Below are 18,864 nucleotides of genomic sequence, written 5' to 3' on the forward strand. Positions count from 1 at the left end.
TTTAAACAATTTCACAGAAAGATTAAGGGGAGAGTGCTCACTTTTTACACGGTAGTTTTAAAATCCGTGTAGCATGTAAACACGGCGTGCAGATACCGCAAACTCTCGTTGGTCTCGAGGGAGCGCACATACATGAACGCGGCTCCCAAACTCGGAGCTACAGGCTACAACAAAGCTAAAAACATGACGCCAGAGACGTTTTTCAAAACAACTTGGCACATCGGGGTTTCAGGACACTTGGATTACTTCAGACAAGCAGCATGGAGACATTTTGAGGTTTAATTATGTATTTTTTTAACATCTGAATCCTGCTCATCATTTTCTTGAATTGTTTGGGAGATGAGTGCGACGCCTTTTCCCTGTGAACCTCCGGGAGTGTTTTGTGGACTATAAAACTTTGCATCGGCATGGGGGCGAGGAGATTATGACTGAATTTTAATTTCTGAGTGAACTATCCCTTTAAAAAAACAACGTATGTGAATCTCCCCTTAACGGCATGCACATTTCACACTATCACTGAGGAGTTTGGCTCAAAAATGAAAAGCGTAGTAAAGTGTAAGATTGCCAGTCAGGTTACAGAAGTTTAGAAATACTTTGTGAAGGACTTCATCCCTTTATAAAAAACACCAAACATGAAACCAGAATCCCGCGTGAGCTCAGGTCCTGCATGAGACCTGCTGCTGCAGAGTGCAGTATGTTCATGCAGCCACCCGAGGGCGCTGCTGTGTTAACGTAAAACAATGATTTAAACAGGAAGTACAGCACATGCAAATAGAAGTGTTTGATGGAAGTACTGATAAATATCTAATATATACCTTTTTAGTTGTCAGTACTCAGACAGCTTGGAGTTTGAATGTGTGTGTGTGTGTGTGTGTGTGTGTGTGTGTGTGTGTGAGTGCATGCGTGTGTCTCACCATGTGATGTGTGTGGTCGCGGCGAGCCGAAGGACTGACAGTGCAGCATGACGTCTCCGCCCTCAGTGACCCTGTACACCACTCCATCAGAGGACAGGATCTGAGGAGGCAGCTCTGAGGGACACATAGACAATATTATTAACCCTTTAAAACCTGAATAAAGAAATGGCCCAAAAATCTGCAAAAAAATAATAATAAAAGATAAAGGAAAATTACCTTAAAATAAGATAAAAAGAAAAAATACTTGGGGGAGAAAAAGGATAATTCTTAATTTATGAATATATTTTCAGGACATTTTTCCTATTTTTCCCCCCCACTTCCTATTTAAATAATAATTATAATAATAATAATTTTCTTTTTCTTTTCACCTGAAATCTGGTTGAATTGGTTTGTTTTCTTTCTCACAAATATGGGCAGAAGGCAACGAGCAACTTAACAAGAAATGACCCAAAAGTTAGAAAGAAATTAGTAAATTAGTAAAAATTAGTAAAAAAAAAAGCCAGAAAATAAGCTAAAAAGAAAGAAAAAACAGTGCTGAAAATTTTAAAAAGTATAATAATAAATAAACTCTCCCTAATTCCTCACTTACATAATAATAATAATAATGCAATTTTTGGTACATTTCTTGCCAAACTGCTCTTTGCCTTTTCCTCCATGTTTTCTGATTAAGTCAAACCAACGTGCTCATGTTTAAAGGGTTAATCCGTCATATTATTGGCCCACGCTGAGAGGAGAGCTGCAGCGCGTACGTACCAACGACGTAGAGGTAGGTGTTGAGGAGGATGGAGCCGTGCTTGTTGGTGGCCTCGCACTGATACACGGCGGTGTCCGCAAACTCAACATCCCTCAGTATCAGGACGCCGCCTGACACGGTGCGCCGAGGGTCAGCGTCCACCTCTACACAGTCAGCAGGGAGGAGGAGGAGGAGGAGGAAGAGGAGGAGGAGCGGCGAGAAATAGGAGGAGGTGAAAGGTTAAAACAGGAATGAACAATCGGACAAGTTTGTCAAAGAGAAACTGTCTGCGCTGGACACAAAGACATGTTGACACAGGAAGCTGTCGTCCAACAGGAGACGCAGCAGCTGCCGCGGACGCTCAGCGTCTCATTTTAACATCATCTGCTTCGTTTTCGTGTGTCTGCTGCAGGTGTGGCTCCTCTGTTTGTTTTCTCACAATCACTTATTTATTCACTGTTCCCTTCTTTATTTGCTCTTTTCTTTTTTTGCCTTTCTATCTTCCTCACTTTCTTTGTTCGTCTCTCCTTTGCTTTCTTTCTTTTTCTCACCTTAAATTCCTTCTTTTCTTTCTTCATTTCTATCAGTGATGTCCCCAGAATCGATAGTTGATACCAATATTCTAAAAATACGACGGTATTTGTTTTTCTGCAGTAGGTACCGATCTCAGTTTTCTTGTGCTGCATTCAGAAGCCTTTCGCTAACATTTCAAACCTTTAAAACCTGATTTCTTTCAAAAATATGAGAAAATACATAATTAGCAATTGGACAAGAAACATCAATCATGAGAAACTGCAAAAAAATAGTAAAATGTGACAAAGAAATGATCTGAAAATAAGTTGGAATAAGTTGAAAAAATGCTTTTTACAGCATTTTCTTCAGGTTATTTTCTTGTAACTTTCACTAATTTCTTACTATTTTTTGGGAACATTTTTTGTTAAGTTGATCATTGCTCTTTTCAAATATTTTTGGAGGAAATCAAGCCAATTTGCTTAAATATCAAATAAGCTCATCAGTTATTAAAAATAACAAAAGCAGCTCTGATCTTTGATTTATTGAAACAATGAACGCCAGCTGCGTTCGAATAAGAAGCAGGAAGGCTGAGAGCGAGGCGTACCTGTGACCGGCTGACCGTTGATGCTCCAGGTGATGTCGGGCATCGGGATGCCTTCGGCCTGACAGTCCAGACGCACAGTTTCTCCGGGAGAGTACAGCAGGTTCTGAGGCTCCTTCACCCAGTACGGAGCGGCTGCAGACAAAAACACACAAACAGACGTCATCCACTGCTGCTACGTTAAAAAACCTTTTGGGTCAATTTGTTTGTAAAATCTGATTTTGAAAAAATGTAATGTTTGTTTTTTTTGTATTTTTAATAACACCATTTTAATACTTTTATCAATTATTATGGTTAATGAACTTACATAACCCTTTATTTTAGGTTGTACAGATTTTAGGGATTTGAAGCATTTAAAGATACTCCAAGAAATGACAATAACCAAAAATACCAACGTGGGCACTGAGCGGCTGTTTCTATTACAGAGTTCAGGAGCGACATCCGTTTTGCTTTTGAAAGCCTTTCAGAAGTTTCTAAACCTCTGACCACTGCTGTCACAATATTTACCAAAAAATATTAACGCTCGATCTACCTAAGATTTTTATGTAGCTCATGCAAGACTGGTCTTTGTATAATCTACTAAATCTTGTGTTTAACAAATATATTTTTCAAGTAAAGTCTACCTAATTTCTCTTTTTTTGATATCCTAAATTCCTCAGACACATTTGAGGACTCGGGGAGATCGTCCCAGTTCGAAGCTCTCAAACTTTAGTCTCCCAGATAGCAGTTAAACATCCTCCTGTTCAGACAGACGTGTGGGTAGCATGTTTCATTATTAATCCCGTGTTTTTATCTGCTCTCGCTGTATATTTGATCTGGGTTTATTATATCTGTCAAAGGTGCCACATGTACGAACTCCTACCTTCCACAGTGAGGGTGAAGGAGTGCGAGACGGAGCCCTGGCTGTTGGAGGCCGTGCACTCGTACTCCCCGTCGTCATTCTGGTCCACGCTCTCGAAGTGAAGCCGGTGGTCGTGGGCCTCCAGCACGCCGCTTGTTTCGTGCAGGCGACCGTCCTTCTTTTTCCATTTCACCTGCGGAGTGGGTCTGCACGCACGGAGGAGAGAGATGTGACTGTTAGGCCGGATTGATCACGGAGGGAAGGGCGATCGATGGAGAGAGATATGGAGGAAATTAGAGCTGAATGAAGAGATGATCTTGTTAATGATGTAAGATCCTGTTTCATCGTTAAGGCTGGATTATAATGACTCCGTTTATCGACATGGAGACGGAGCTCCCAGGAGAAGGAGGATAATTAGAGCGAGCTCAAAACAGCGACGAAACAGAGGAGATAAAAAAAATTATTTAATGACAAGGATTAGTGTAACACCTGTGTGTGTGTGTGTGTGTGTGTGTGTGTGTGTGTGTGCACATGTCCCATGAATGAATGATCTCACATTGGAAGCTCACCTAGTGTCAGATTTAACCCCTAAAACCTGGGCAAAGTGGCTCAGTTTCTTTCAAAAAAACATAAAGGCAATGAGCAACAAAAGTAGGAAATATCCCCAAATTCGCAAAAGTTAGTAATAAGTACGTCAGTGAATTAACTGGAAAAAAGTAGAAAAAACAAAAAACACAACAAGGCAAACAAGACCTGGAAAAAGAGCTTTAAGAATTATAACAATTCTGTTATATAATTTCAAGCTAAGCAAAGCTGCTGCATTCAGGTGGTGTTGGAAAAAAATAAAATGAGCTCCTGACTTTGAAAATACACAAAAGTCTACAAAAGAAATGTCCTGCGTGAGGATCCTTACAGGCCTTCGGGGATACATTCGAGGGTGGTGCTTTGGAGCCTGAGGGCCATCATGGCGGTGTGGGACTCAGTGGGACGGAAGAGGCGGGGCTTTCTGACGTGAGTGACGTCATTACCTGCAGAGAGAAAAGGTTTGAAATGAACACGCACTTCACTGTAATCTGGTCGGTGTGAGTGTGAGTGATTGTTGCTCCTTGAGTTTAGTGAGAAAGTTTTCAGATAAAGTGTTTCTTTATTTCATTACACAGAGAGGCGTTTCTGTCGCTCTCACTCTTTAAAAAAGGTTTTCTTCAAGGCAGCCCATTACACTTCAATTCCCAATCCTTTGCTCCTGAAGAGTCAAAATTTAAGGCAGAAGTTAGATAATTTAATATTCATTAGACATGCAAGGAAGCTTTAATTGTATAGCATATTTCACACCCCAGGGCGATTCAAATAAAATATAAAAACATAATAAAAGATACAGATTTACAATAAAAGAGTGAAGAAATAAGATATAAAAGGTAAAATTAATCACTAAATGATTTAAAAATTCTAAAATAAAAATTACCATTAAAAATAGTAAAAGTGCAGACACGAGGTGCAAAGATAAAAAGATTATTTTTAGGCTTTTTTTCCTTTATTTTATAAGACAGCTTAAGAATAAAAGGGGGAGAAAGAGAGGGAGCCATGAGGCGCCCTGATAAAAAGATTATTTAAAATGATTTAATATCAATTTTAAAATATGTTTGTAGATATTAGTGGGTGGGGTAAGCAGTGTAAAACAGAAATGTTTAAAAGTGCTCAGAGTCGGGGCTTTGATAACATGATCACAAAATGCTGCTTCTCCATGTTTAGTTCTGACTCTTGGGACGGTCAGCAGGCTGGCCCCTGAGCTCTTGAGGTCCCCCTTATGTTCTGAGGTCCCCTGATGTCTTGAGGTCCCCTGATGTTCTGAGGTCCCCTGATGCCCTGAGGTCCCCTGATGTCCTGAGGTCCCCTGATGTCTTGAGGGCCCTCAAAGGTTCATATGTCTCAGGCATGTCAGAGATATATTTGGACGCTGAGCCACAGAGTGAGTTACAGAAAAGCAGCAAGATGTTAAAGTCTTCTCTGAGTGTCAGGACTTCAGAGCTGGAGTAATCTGCTCATATTTCTTCGTTTTTGTCAGCAGCTTTCTGAATTAGCTGAAGTTGGTGAACAGCTTGTTTTTAAAGTCCGACAAACAGACCGCTGCAGTAATCGAAGCTGCTGGAAATAAAGGCGTGCAGCGTGAGCCTTTCAAGCTCTGGCTTTGACATGATTCCTCTGACTCTGGCCATGTTTTTTAAATGATAATAGACAGATGAAGTTACTGAATGTGGAAATTAAAATCAGAGTCCTGTATAACCTCAAGGTTTCTTGCTCGGCTCTGAGTTGTGAGAAAAGCTTCAGAAGCAAATGTTTCTGGGAAAAATCTCAGAGCCCTTCATGGGATGAACAGTGAGCCTTAAATAAATCTCACATTGGGCTTTACTCAGTTTTTTATTTCCTTTATGTGTGTGTTCATGGGTTTGCAGCTGTGTGTGTGTGTGTGTGTGTGTGTGTGTGTGTGTGTGTGTGTGTGCGCGCACTCACTGGGCGTGACAGTGAGGCTGACGGCGGTGTCGGGGAGAACGGTCCTGGCCTCAGGATACTGGGCGTTGCAGATGTAGTCGTTTCTGGTGTCGCTCTTCAGCAGGTTGGAGAAGTAGAGGTTCCCGTCCAGACCAACCGTGACTCTGTCGCTCTGCTTGATGTGCACCATCTCTGAGGACGACAAGACGCAGAGCGGGGACGGTTTTAGAGACGGCGTGCAGGCAGCAGGAGGAGGAGGTGAGAAACTGTGAGTGCTGCTGCAGCTGAAAACAGGAAGGCTCTTTAGAGCGCCGCGCTATTGACTTTCACTAAACGGACAACTTAAAAGGCAGTACTTCATCAGACAGAGAGAGAGAGAGAGAGGACGAGAAAAGGAAAAATGAGGAATATAGAGAGCTCAGAAACATCAGCTGACAGCACTGCATTCATTAGTTTGAGTGGAAACGCTCTGCAATGCAGCGCAGCCTCAAATCCCTCCGACAGGGGCCTCAGCTGGAGGCAAAACCCCACAAAGCTGCTCAGATTTTACAGACTTACAGAGACGGACAGGACGACTCACAGACAAAGTGTCCGTCTGTCCGTCTCACAGAATATCTGGACAGAAGACATGAAGCCAAAATGAAAGACAGACTCACTCTTGTCCATCCAGTGGATGAGCGGAGGGGTGGAGCTCTGCGGAGGGTTGCAGGTCAGGATCATGCTCTCTCCCTCCGACGCTATCTTATGGACTTTCTGCTGTTTCGTCAGAACTGGCTGAGCTGAAAAGACAGAGCAGCAGATAAAAAGTTAAAGGGATAATTTGGCAGTTTTTAACCAAAAACAATGTGGGTAGCATGTTCAGATCTGTGATATTCAACTTTCAGCCCGAGGGACAAATCTGGCCCCTGATAGGGTGTCGGGTGGCCCCCCAACCATTTTATAAATGACAATAAAATTAAAGTGATTCCCATTGGGAATTATTTTTGTACTTTTAGGATACATGAGTCAGAGTGCATAAAACAGCATCAAAATAGAGCTTGTTGATCAAGAGAAGTGCCAGTCAGAAGTCCTAGCTAAGACCCTAATGTCCTAAAATCCCAGAATGATTTTTCTGGGGGTTGGTGCACGCTCCCAGTTTGCAGAGACAGACAAGGTGACATCCCACAGCTCATTTTTGCCACTTTAAAAAAAAGCCTACCTTAAAAATATCTGCATTTTTTAATGTAAAAATCATCAAAACTTTTAAAAGAAAAAAAAATCGGTAGAAAATCTGTGGTAATAACAAATTGCCAATGTTATATAATAGAAATAAAACTTCAAAAAATAAACAAACAATGTGTATGATAATAAATAAATAAAATAAATGAACAAATGTAAATACAAATAATAATGAATCTAGAAAGAAAATTGTTTAAAATGCATGGTAAAAAAATATATAGAGAATAATCAAAACACTAAAACGTATCGTATAAAAACATCTGTATCAAATCAAACTGGGTTTTGCAGAGTTTTTAGAGAAGTAATTTGATATAAACGATATAAACGGTTACGATGCCTGTTAAAGTGTTAAAGTGACTCTGCAGCTTCTTCTGCTGACGTTTTATCTGGTCTGACTCTTTCCGTTGATTCAGTGAGGACAGAAGAAAAGAACAACCGTGCCGACTGTGAGATGGCAGCTTTTTCTGTAAGTTTTCTTCAGTAAATGATGCAGCAATGCTGCAGAGACCCTGCAGTGAGTCACGGCTCCTCTCAGGCTTCACCGTTTTTTTTTATTCATTTTATTTCAGCAGAGGTTGTTTCCATCGAGCTTACGCTACAGTTTTTTTATTCTCCGTCTCTGTGCAGAGATTGATTTGGTGCTCTTACTGTATTTATTGCTGCACAGTTGCTGCAAAATAATGCAGAAGGGAGGAGGGCAGAACTTTTACGAACAATGCCAAGATTTTTCTTAACCCTTTGAAACCGAGCAAACTGGAAACTGAAATAAGTTAAAAGTTACAGGAAAATTATATAGAAAATAAGATAAATAAATAAAATAAAACAAAAAATGAAGAGCAGTTAGAAAAGACAAAACAAAACAAAAAAGGTCTCAAAAACTGCTTTTTTTTTAAACTAAATTTTAAGTATATAATTAAGTGAATTATAATATAGCTGGGCACATTCCCTTCAATTTTTTTGATATCGGAAAAAAAGACTACCTTAAAAATACAATATCTGCCTTTTTTTCTGTAAAAATCAAATAAAATCATCAAAATTGTTTGAAGAAAAAAAAAAAGTTTTGGAAAAAAATAAATCACCAGAATATGTTCTTTCAAATTCATCCAAAAATGTTTATAGAGAAGAAAATTACCAAGATTACCAAGATGTTACCAAGAAGAAAAAAAAATGCCAAAATGCCAAAAAACAATTGCTAAAAAATCTGAAATTAAAAAAAAAAATTAAAGAAAAAAATCACCTCATTTTTTTCTTTAAAAATTGCCCAAATCTTTGAAGAAACATAACTGCCATTTTTTAATAAAAGAAAAAAATTAAAAATGATTTAATGAAACCAGTTTTCTCGGGTTTCAGAGGTTTAAATGCTAGTGAGAGACGTCTGAATGCAGCACAAAAGGTGTCAAAGGGTTAATGGGTCCCCTGTCTGTTTCTGTGTGTAACCAGAGTGTGTTTGTCGGCGGCTAAACACTCAGGTGGAACATCGCCTTGCGCCTGGCAACCCCGTGCACGCCCCCCTCCCGGCCAAGTGACGTCACAGCCCTGTCTCCGGGAAATGGTTGCTACGGTAACAAGAGATGAGAGAGCAGAACAGGTGGCCCCAGCAAACCTCACTGAGTCACTGAAGTGTGTGTGTGTGTGTGTGTGTGTGTGTGTGAGAGGAGGGATTTGTGTCTTACTGTACATCCTTCATAACATCTCATTCATTCTCTGACTCAGCGCATGTGAAGATTACATTGGCTGTACAGTGCTGTGTGTGTGTGTGTGTGTGTGTGTGTGTGTGCACGCACATCTCTAAAATAAAGAAAAAAAAGAAAATATTATTAAATATTATAATGAGGTCATTTTCATTTTTTTCTACCTTTTTGTGCTGATTTTCAGTTATTTTTTCAGTTATTTTTTACTAATTTCTTGCTGTTTTTTGGGCTCTTTCTTGTTGAGATGCTCAGCACCCATCGGGCCAGTTTGCTGAAGTATGAAGGAGTGACTGCAAGTCTACGATTAAAGACGGACATTTTTGCTCAAAGATGGAACTGTGTTAAAATATCAGGTGATACGGGTTAAACCAGAGCAGAAAATGTCTCCATATGATTGAAGTCTGTCGTTCATGTAAATTATTATTAGCATAATTATATTTTATTTATTTTTTATTATTTCCTTTTTTCTTTATTATTATTTTTCTCCCTTATATTATCATAATTGAATTATTATTTCTTCATTTTCCTCATTATTTTTAACATTTCATACAGAGTCCTCAGTCAGGGAATGTTTCTTTTTATGTATTGTATTGTTTTATGTATTATGTACTTGTATTTGGCCCTCAAACCGTAACCCTTCTACCATTTTCAACATTTAAATGTTGACTTTTGGACTGTTGTTTTAAAATTCTACACCATAAACTTCTTCTAAATGTTGTACTAATACTAACCCGCTGTGTGTGTGTGTGTGAGTGTGTGTGTGTGTGTGTTTGTACCTTCCACGATGACCTGTATGGTCTGCGTCATGGCGGTCCCCAGGGTGTTGGAGGCGTAGCAGCGGTAGGTGCCGTTGTACCACTCGAGGGGCTCGTCACCTTCGGCTCGCAGCGTCCCGGAGTCGTTACGCGTCGACCTGAACAGCTTGCCGTCCTTCATCCAGCGGAAACTGCAGAGCGGAGAGCGTTTCATCACAACAACGGAAACTCAAAGACAATTTGACAACAAGTGAGACGTCCTCGATGCTGCACGAGATTAAACAGCAGCTCAGAAAAACAGAAACACAAAGAAAACAGTCTGTAAACCTGCAGATATTTGTCACTGAAAAACAGGAGCAGCAACAGCAGAGACGGAGACAGCCGCAGCAGACCCAAACATGGGACAATTTCACTGACTTTAGGCTGCTTCTAGGATTTTAGGACATTTCCTGGATTTTAGGACTTATCGTGGATTTTATAGGACATATCTGGGAATTTAGGACATTTCTAAAATATTAGGACATTTTAGTATTTTTGGACGCTTCTAAGATTTTTGGATGTTTCTAGGAGTTTGGGGCATTTCTGAGGTTTTGGGACGTTTTTAGGATTTCTGGATGTTTCGAAGAATTTTTGGAAGTTTCTAAGATTCCTGTCGTCGGGTGTGGAACAAGCTCTACTTTGATGCTGTTTTTTGCTCTCTGGCATCTTATGTACAAAAACAACTCCCAGTGTAAAAAACTTAATTTATATTGTCAATTAGAGAGTAATTGGGCGCTCGGTACCTTTTCGGGGGCCAGATTTGGCCCACAGGCTGAAAGTTAAGTATCACTGGTCTAAAATAATAAAGGGTAGGTTTGAATTTGACAAAGGGAGAAAAACAGGAGTGAGGAAGGAGAAGCAGGCGGGGAGGAGTGGGTGGACGGGAAGGAAAAGACAAAGAGAAATGCAAAGCCAGAGAGATGATTTTGTTATTGCCGTGATTTTGTTACGAGAACATTTATCGCCATGCCAACAGAAAGGCCAGAGGGAGGAAGTGGACAAACATCCAGACACATACATATGTCTTGTATTTTCCATTATATTTGTCCGCTCTGTTGCATATAACAAACAAAAACACACACACACACACACACACACACACACACACACACACACACTGGGTAAATGATACACGGGTGCAGCGGCTGTACGCACGTGGGTTTCGGGTTTCCAGAGGCCTCACAGGGCAGAGAGATGTCCTCTTGAGAAAAAGCTGTGTACGATTTAGGCATCTGTATCAGGACCGGAGGCTGTGACACTGAAACCAAACACACACACACACACACACACACACACAGAAATGAAATATTTTGAAATGTACAGCTGAATTAATTACAAATATTCTCCTTCATTGAGAAGACAGCCGTCACTGATCTGCAGCCGTTCCCCCTCACAGCCCGTCATACTTTAATTTACTGAGACTTCAGGACTAGCTGTATGTCTCATTTGTCATTTTTTGTGGTTTCTGTTGCTTTAAGAAATTTCTAACAATATTGTCTGCAGAACTTAATAATTCATGTCAAATCTTACTTTTCTGGATCTTATATTATGACTGCAGAACAAACAAACAGCATAATGGACTAATGTCACCACATCCTGCTCTAAGTGCCTGAGAGACAGCAAAGCAGCAAGCTTGACGAAAAGTGAAAAGACACGAAAACCACAGTGAGCGTGCAGTCTGTCTGCAGCCCTGTGACTCAGGTCTCCTCCGTCCGTTCGTTCAGTATCAAGCAGAACTTTTTATTAACTCTGGTTTTTGCACAGATTAACCTTTAAACCTCTAAATCAATGTCAGTTTTCTTGTGCTGCATTTAGACGCTTTTTAATTGCATTAAAAAAGTTTGATTTTCTTTTTAAAAACTAGGAAAAATATCCAAAATACAAGATCTATAATTCTCTTAATTATACATATAAAATTTTATAAAATACATTTTTTGTTTTGTTTTATTTTTTACTTCTTTTTCTTATTTTTCGGTTAATTTTAACTTTTTACTATTTTTTTGCTAATTGTTGAAACCCAAGCAAATTGGCCTGATTTCTTTCAAAAGACATGGGAAAAGGCAACAAGCAACTAATTTTAAATGTAATGTAATTATGGTTATTAGAAATATAGTTTTCTGGATTTTTTTCCCCCTAGCTTTAAAAACAAAATCCAGATCTTCTAAATGTTGCAATTTGTGGGGATATTTTTGCCAAGTTGCTCATTACCTATCATGTTTTCAAAGATCAAATCAAACCAATTTGCTCATGTGAAAGGTGCCTGAACAAGAAAAGCACAAGAAAAGTGATCCAGGTTTCAAAGGGTTAATTTTATTTTTACCCCCATTAAGTTAAAGCATTACATGCATCTTTTTGGGTGAATTAAAACATTGATATAACTCTAAATGCATGAGGGCCAAACTAAAATAAGATCCTTCTGTTTTACTCTGTAGACATTTTGGAGAAATTGGACTTTATTTTTGAACTTGCGTGGTCTGCCTGTCTGTGAGGACGAGTGCAGGCGGACAAAAGTTCTGCTGCAGGTAACAGTTTTCTCCAAAAGTTTCTCATCTGACACTTGAAATGAAGAGAGGTGCTGCTCTGTAGGCGGGTTTCCATTAACCCCTTAAATTGTGCAAATTGAAAGAGCAAATAAATGATCATAATTAAGTTTTTACTCTCGCATGAGATGGTATTTTAGGCGATTCAAAGAAACACTTTAGTCTTTTCTAGGTCACATGATGCTGTGTCTCTGTGCTCGTCAGGAGGAACTGGCTCCCTCATGAAGCAGCAGGAGCTACAAGAGCTGTTATTGCATCACAAAACTCTGAGAAAGTTGAGCGGATCATCTGGTTTTTAACCCACAATTCCTCTGTGAAATTGTGGACTATCAGCTCCCAGAAATCCCTCATATGTGTCCGCTCCCACATATAAGGGGCTCGCCTTTTCATCACGGCTCCATAACACGCCTACGTGGCCTTGGATTGGAAATAATGACGGCTGGTGCGGTGGCTGCAATAAAATGCTGCTTATGTTTTGAACATCCATCACCATGCACTCAGTGAGTCATCTCATGATTGTATTTTACCAACATTTTGAAAATATCGATAAAAACTTTGCACAAATCTGTCATGGAAACCCGCCTTGTGTGGCTGCGGGGACGGACGATGGAGGACGGACAGTCAGCGATGCGTCAGGTCGGACTGTCGGCCTCCATCGTCTCGATTTGTGGCGGTTAAAGTGTCACTGACGCAAGCGGCCATCAAACACTTCTCGATTGTCACAACAAGGAGAGTCACTTACTGTTTCGCACTTTATCTGTTTGTCCGCACGAAAGCAAGGAGAGGAGAGCAGAGAAAAAACACTCAGACGAGGGCAGAGATTTAAAATGCTGCGCACACACACGCACACACACACACACGCACACACACACACACGCACGCACGCACACACACACGCACACACAGAGATATGAGAGGAAGATGTTTATGGCAGATTTACTCATTTACTTGATTATAAATAACGCTGATGTTACAATGACTCATCTAAAGGATTTGCCGTCCTCTGTTTTCTGACTCAGACACGATGGCGTCCCGGATCAATTTACATCTTTCCTCCTCTGTGTCTCCTCCTCTAACTTTCCCTCCCTCTGTGTTTCTCCTCCACTCTGCTCCTCTCTTCACCTTCCCTGTCCTCCTTCATCCATCTCTCTCTACAGCGCTCTCGTTTACATCCCTCTCTTCCTCTCACCGCCACGCCCAGAGGAGAAGGTCGCCGTTTGAAGGTCGAGCTGAACTCGACTCCTCCTCTGCTCCTCTGGGACCTTCGCAGCTGATCCTGCTGACCTTTGAACCTAACCTCCAGCACCAGAGGTCACCTAAACCTGATTGTGTGGATAAGTGTGTTTGTGTTTCTGTGGATGTGTTTAGATTTTAGCTTTATCTTTAAGACTGCACGCAACATTGTTTTTTCTTTGCGCATTTTCAAGGTTTTCGAGAAAAAATTAGCTATACGTACGTTGTTGCTTCATGTTATGTGCATGAAATTTTGTGCTAAAACGCTAAATGTTGCTGTGCTTTTATTTTGTGCTGCTGTTTCTTGTTGCTTTGCACAGCTTTGTTTTCTGTCTTTGGATTTCCTGTTTGTTAGCTGTTGCTGTCTTCATGGTGTCCTGCTGCTGTTGTAAAGTGAATTTCATCATTTTAAAGATTTCAATCATCTTACCAAAGTTCAACTGTTGGCTGACACAAGCGCATTTACAGAAATGTTGATTAATGTGTGCTGTCCTTATACATAAAAGAAGTGAAATGAAGAATGAAGTAAATGACATGCAAGAAGATGAAAAACATGTAAGTTACTAAAAAGCATTTTTTGTTTTCATTCATTTCAGTGCAATATCAAAATAAACCTGCAGACACGTGTTTCAAACCGTGAACATCTCATGTGGTCGACTTTGATTTGTTAAACATATTGTTAATTGAAAATGCATGCATTGAATCCAAAGTTAATGTTTAGATGCTGAAGTGAATAAAAACAGTTGCCAGCACAATCTAAACTTAACACGCCATAACGCCATAACACAAACCTGTATGATTGTTCAGTTATTTGGGAGAGCAACCCAACTCACAAGGAAAAATGTTGGCATTATACGTTTCTGCAAACTACAGATATGTTACATCCCTGTTTTTGGAAAATGTTTCTTTGCGTTTCACTTTAACGCTTTGGTTTAAAGCGCGGTTAGGGTTAGGCACAATAAAAACAGCTTTTAATAACAGCAACAAACGTGGCAGAATAAACATGAAAGATGCAAAAAAAGAGCTCAGTCAATGAAGAAAAAGATTTTTGAATAAGCTCGGAAAAAATGTCAAGTGAACTATATTTATATTGTTAAATTATTAATAATTAATTACAGCATTATTACAGAAATTCAATTTTTAAGCATTTTATCTCAGATCATTTCTTGCTTTGTATTTTTGTTTTGTTTTACTTGCTCTTTTTTTGGTTTATTTTTGTTTGTTTGGATATTTTTTATATATATATGTAATTTCCTGGTACATTTTTATAAATTTGATGACTGGGTCAGTTCTTCTTGTGCTGGTCATTATTTCCTTCCCATGTTTTTGAATAAAATAAAGCCAGCTTGCCCAGGTCTCAAAAGGTTAAATAAATAATTTGATTGTATTTCCATCTTTGCTGAGCAAGTTTTATGTGAAAGGAATTAAAAGTCTGTCCAAGTCTTCAGCCTGCTGAGTAGCGGTCGACTGATACTGGTTTTTCAGAGCCGATACCAACACAGATTATCGCTGCTAAATGAGACCGATAACCAATATTTGGATCAGATAAACATTTACAATAAAAAATGAAAATATTTGACAAAATTTAGAATATTGGCAATATAACAAACTCCAACACAAAACTTTGTTTAAATGCTTTTATCAAATGTTTAATCAAACCTGAAACTTTCAGCATCATATACAGCAAGTTCCCCGCAATTTATTTATATATTTTTTATAAGTTCAGCAAAAATTAAATAAAAAAATTTGTAAATTAAAAATATCTAATTTAAAAAGGTTTTACAAAGTAAAAGTTCCTCCCATGCTGATACTTTTTCTGCCCTGCTGTCGGCTGAGTTTAACACGTACACTTTTTCATTCATTAATTTTATTGGTGATAATTAAAATAAAATGCAGACACAGATATATTGGCCCCTATAATTAAACCAGGTCTGTTAGGTGAAGTCTTACGGTATCCGTGGTTTGCAGAGATGTATAATGCCAAAAATGCATTCTGAAGACTTTGCTCAGGAGATTTGTGTGTTTCTATGTTGATTATTTTTGGAATATTGTTTTGAACACGTGAAATGGAAACAGACGCTCTGTACTGACAGCGAGACGCTGAGGACGCAGGAGTACTCACAGTCTTTGGGGATGTGGATGGCTCCCTGAGCGAGCGGAGGTGAGGAGGAGAGGAAGGACAGAGGGAGGAGGAGGAGCAGGATCAGGGGGAGGGCGGGGGTGCACGGCCCCCTATAGCCCGTCCACCGGCGCTGTGACACACACATCTCTCAATGTCCCATGAAAAGTGACGCGAGACACCCACACACTCATTAACAAATAAAAAAACACACACACACACTCCCACCGTATGCACCCAATCAGACACACACACACTTCAGGGAGCTCCCTCTGCAGAGCGCAGACCAGTAAACAACTGTTTTAAGTTGTGTGTGTTTGACAGTCCGGAGCCAGACTCTGAGTGTGTCTCCGTCAGGACGGACGCTCCTGCTCCGACTGTGAGGAAGAAGGAGGGAGAGGAGAACAAAGGAGGGACGAAGAGGGGAGGAAGGGAGGGCACACGGGACGGAGAGGGAGAAGAGAAGAAGGAAAAGACATCATTAATTTCATCAAACATAAATCATCCCAGAACAAGACAAACATTAATTTACTCCAGGAGGGAAATGTGACTTCATGTTGACCTACAAATTAAAAATTCACAATTAACTCCAGGCAGGAGAGAGTGTGTGTTTAAAATTATTATATTTAATATTTTCTCATTTTAAAGACGCCCCTGTGTGTGTGTGTGTGTGTGCGTGTGTGTGTGTGTGTGTGTTAAAGACGAAGGCATTAGGTCATCCTGATAAAGACAGAAGATCAGATCAAAGCAGCAGGAAACATCTTCTCCACTAATGACATTACAAAGACAGATTGTGTGTGTGTGTGTGTTTCTGCCACATCGACTGCATTTCCATTCATCTAAACATCTTCTCTTTTGTCCCCGGCTGCTGACTGAACACTGACCCGTGACAGCAGGAGTGTCGGACGGGAGGAGGGAGAGGAGGGGGAGGAGGGAGAGTCTGGGGGTGAAAGCAGACACAGATGGATCCCCCTTTGTTCCTTTTTATCGCCGCCTCCAACACGCAGGCCAAAAACCTCCAAGTTTGGTCATTTTCTTGCTTTTACTTGAAGCGGGGATTACACGCCCCTCCGTGGGCTCACTTTAAAGCTCGTGAAATCCTTTTTTTAAATCCGCTCTGCACTTTTTAAAAAACTCACAGTTGCTCTAAAAATAACTGACTGGCACGCTGAAGCCGTTGAAATCAGGCTGCGGCTCCATTTAGGGGGAATACTTTCATCAAATAAAAACAGGAGAGAAAAAATTCAAGGTGATCCTCTGAAGAATAAACAAAGCAAAAACAGAGATCTCTCTCTCTGCTGGAGCTTTTTAAACCAACCATGTTCTCTTGAAATGACATTAATTTACTACCAATATCCTCTTTTTGTTTGCTTTTTAAGGTTTTTTTCTGCTAGTCGACGTGAGCGTGAGGATGACGGCGATGTTTAAAGTGCAGGATCTGTGAGCGGATAAGTTCAGACAGCAATTCAAGTGCTGAAACTTTAATTAAAGTGATAGCTGTGGATCCGTGCGGTGAGGCTGTGTGAGGTACTCGTGTATAGTTTACAGTATCTGGCTGACATGAAAAAAAACCAAAATGTAGCCACTTTGAAAAAAAGGCGTGCCAAAAAAAAATCAATGTGAGTCTCAGCAGCCGGTTACACGTCAACGCTTCTTGCATGAAACGTTAAATTTACGTTGCAGTTTGGCGTCTGGTTCACACGACAACAGTGTTTTGGAGGCCTGAAAATGCCGACTTTTGGAAACGGTTTCCAGAGTGTAATTTTTGGAAACGCCATCCCTTCTGTCAGAATCAGAAATACTTTATTGATCCCTGAGAATAAACTGCCTTTAGTTACAGATGCTCCCATTCAAAAGTCTTAAAAGAAGGAGGAAAGTGTAGAATATATCAATACAATTTAAACACAAGTACTAATATAAAATAAATATATCTAAACACTAAAGTATAAATACAAACCGGCGATGCGCAGATCCTGTGAGAACGGCGACGTCACGGTTGCACTTTGCACTTTACGTATTGGATAAAACCGTGTGAGTATGATTACAACAATATCAACAATGGCGGACCACCGGCTGCGTTTGTGCTGCTGACTCTACTGAGTGTATCAACGCCATTTGTTCTCATGTGTTTGTTCACCATCATCCTCTTGTTTGTTGGCAATTTTTAAGGAAAATATTTTGGCTTTTTTTTTTCTTTGAACATTTTAAATTATTTTTAAAGAAAATATTTTGGTGATTTTTTTCTTTAAATATTTTTGGAAGAATCAGAAGAATTTCTGGCATTTTTTTTCACTTTAAAATCTTAGTGATTTTTTCTTTTCACTTTAAATATCTTTTGGCATTTTTTCTTTTTACTTTAAATATTTTTTGCCATTTGTTTCTTCGTTTTTTCTCTACAAACATTTTTGATGATTTTGAAAGAAAATATTTATTTCTTCCAAAAATTTGGCTGATTTATAAGGACAAATTTGGGTGATTCTTTTTCTTCAAAAATGTTTTGATCATTAAAAAAAATTTAAAAAATAAAACTGGTGGATACTGTATTTTTTGGTGTTTTTTTTTTTTTCTATGTGGCTAAAACACACTTTGATATCATCTCCTCCATACAGCACGGTAATGCTGAGCTGTGGGGTGCGTCAACCGCCAGACTGTACATGAATGGCGATTGGATCTTTCCGACTACATAAAAAGGCCGGATGTTAGTGGACGTTTTGTCCAGTGGGGACAGGCTTTAAGAGTCAGTTGGCCATTTTAAAGCAACAATGGGAAGTTATGAAAATTAGAAATGAAACACGTCCGTCTGCGACTGAACAGACACCAGACCGAGTCCTGGAAACAAGAGCAGACAACCAGGGCAGCGGAGATTACAGGAGGTGTCATAACTTATCAATCTCTGAATGTAACCGCCTCGAGTCCTCTGCCAGGGCTTCTCTTAAAACACACATGCACACGCACACACACACACACACACACACACACACACACACGCTGGCTGAGGGGTAAGGAGTGACAGCTGGCTAATGTAGACCCCCTCATACATCTAATAATTACGCAACCTGTCTCCAGCACACACATCTCTCTCTCTGTCTCTCTCTCTCTCTCTCACACACACACACACACACACACATACACACACAGACAGGAAACATACATGACCCCCATTTCAGCTCCTATTGTTGT

At 39.9% G+C, this 18,864-nt stretch overlaps 1 protein-coding gene across 1 annotated transcript in view; it reads right to left on the minus strand.

Moving 5' to 3' along the window:
* The window catches only part of LOC121947569 (neural cell adhesion molecule L1.1-like), a 65,504-nt gene that overhangs the window by 15,323 nt on the left and 31,317 nt on the right, over positions 1-18,864 (minus strand). The window contains 12 exon segments of the mRNA XM_042492677.1: positions 915-925; positions 928-1,028; positions 1,668-1,811; positions 2,765-2,896; positions 3,624-3,808; positions 4,516-4,630; positions 6,111-6,281; positions 6,746-6,868; positions 9,775-9,944; positions 10,948-11,050; positions 13,075-13,089; positions 15,688-16,061. Of these exon segments, the coding sequence (XP_042348611.1) occupies positions 915-925; positions 928-1,028; positions 1,668-1,811; positions 2,765-2,896; positions 3,624-3,808; positions 4,516-4,630; positions 6,111-6,281; positions 6,746-6,868; positions 9,775-9,944; positions 10,948-11,050; positions 13,075-13,089; positions 15,688-15,832 (1,415 nt within the window). The 5' untranslated portion in view covers positions 15,833-16,061.

Source organism: Plectropomus leopardus, chromosome 8, assembly GCF_008729295.1.
Source record: "Plectropomus leopardus isolate mb chromosome 8, YSFRI_Pleo_2.0, whole genome shotgun sequence".
Taxonomy (NCBI): domain Eukaryota; kingdom Metazoa; phylum Chordata; class Actinopteri; order Perciformes; family Serranidae; genus Plectropomus; species Plectropomus leopardus.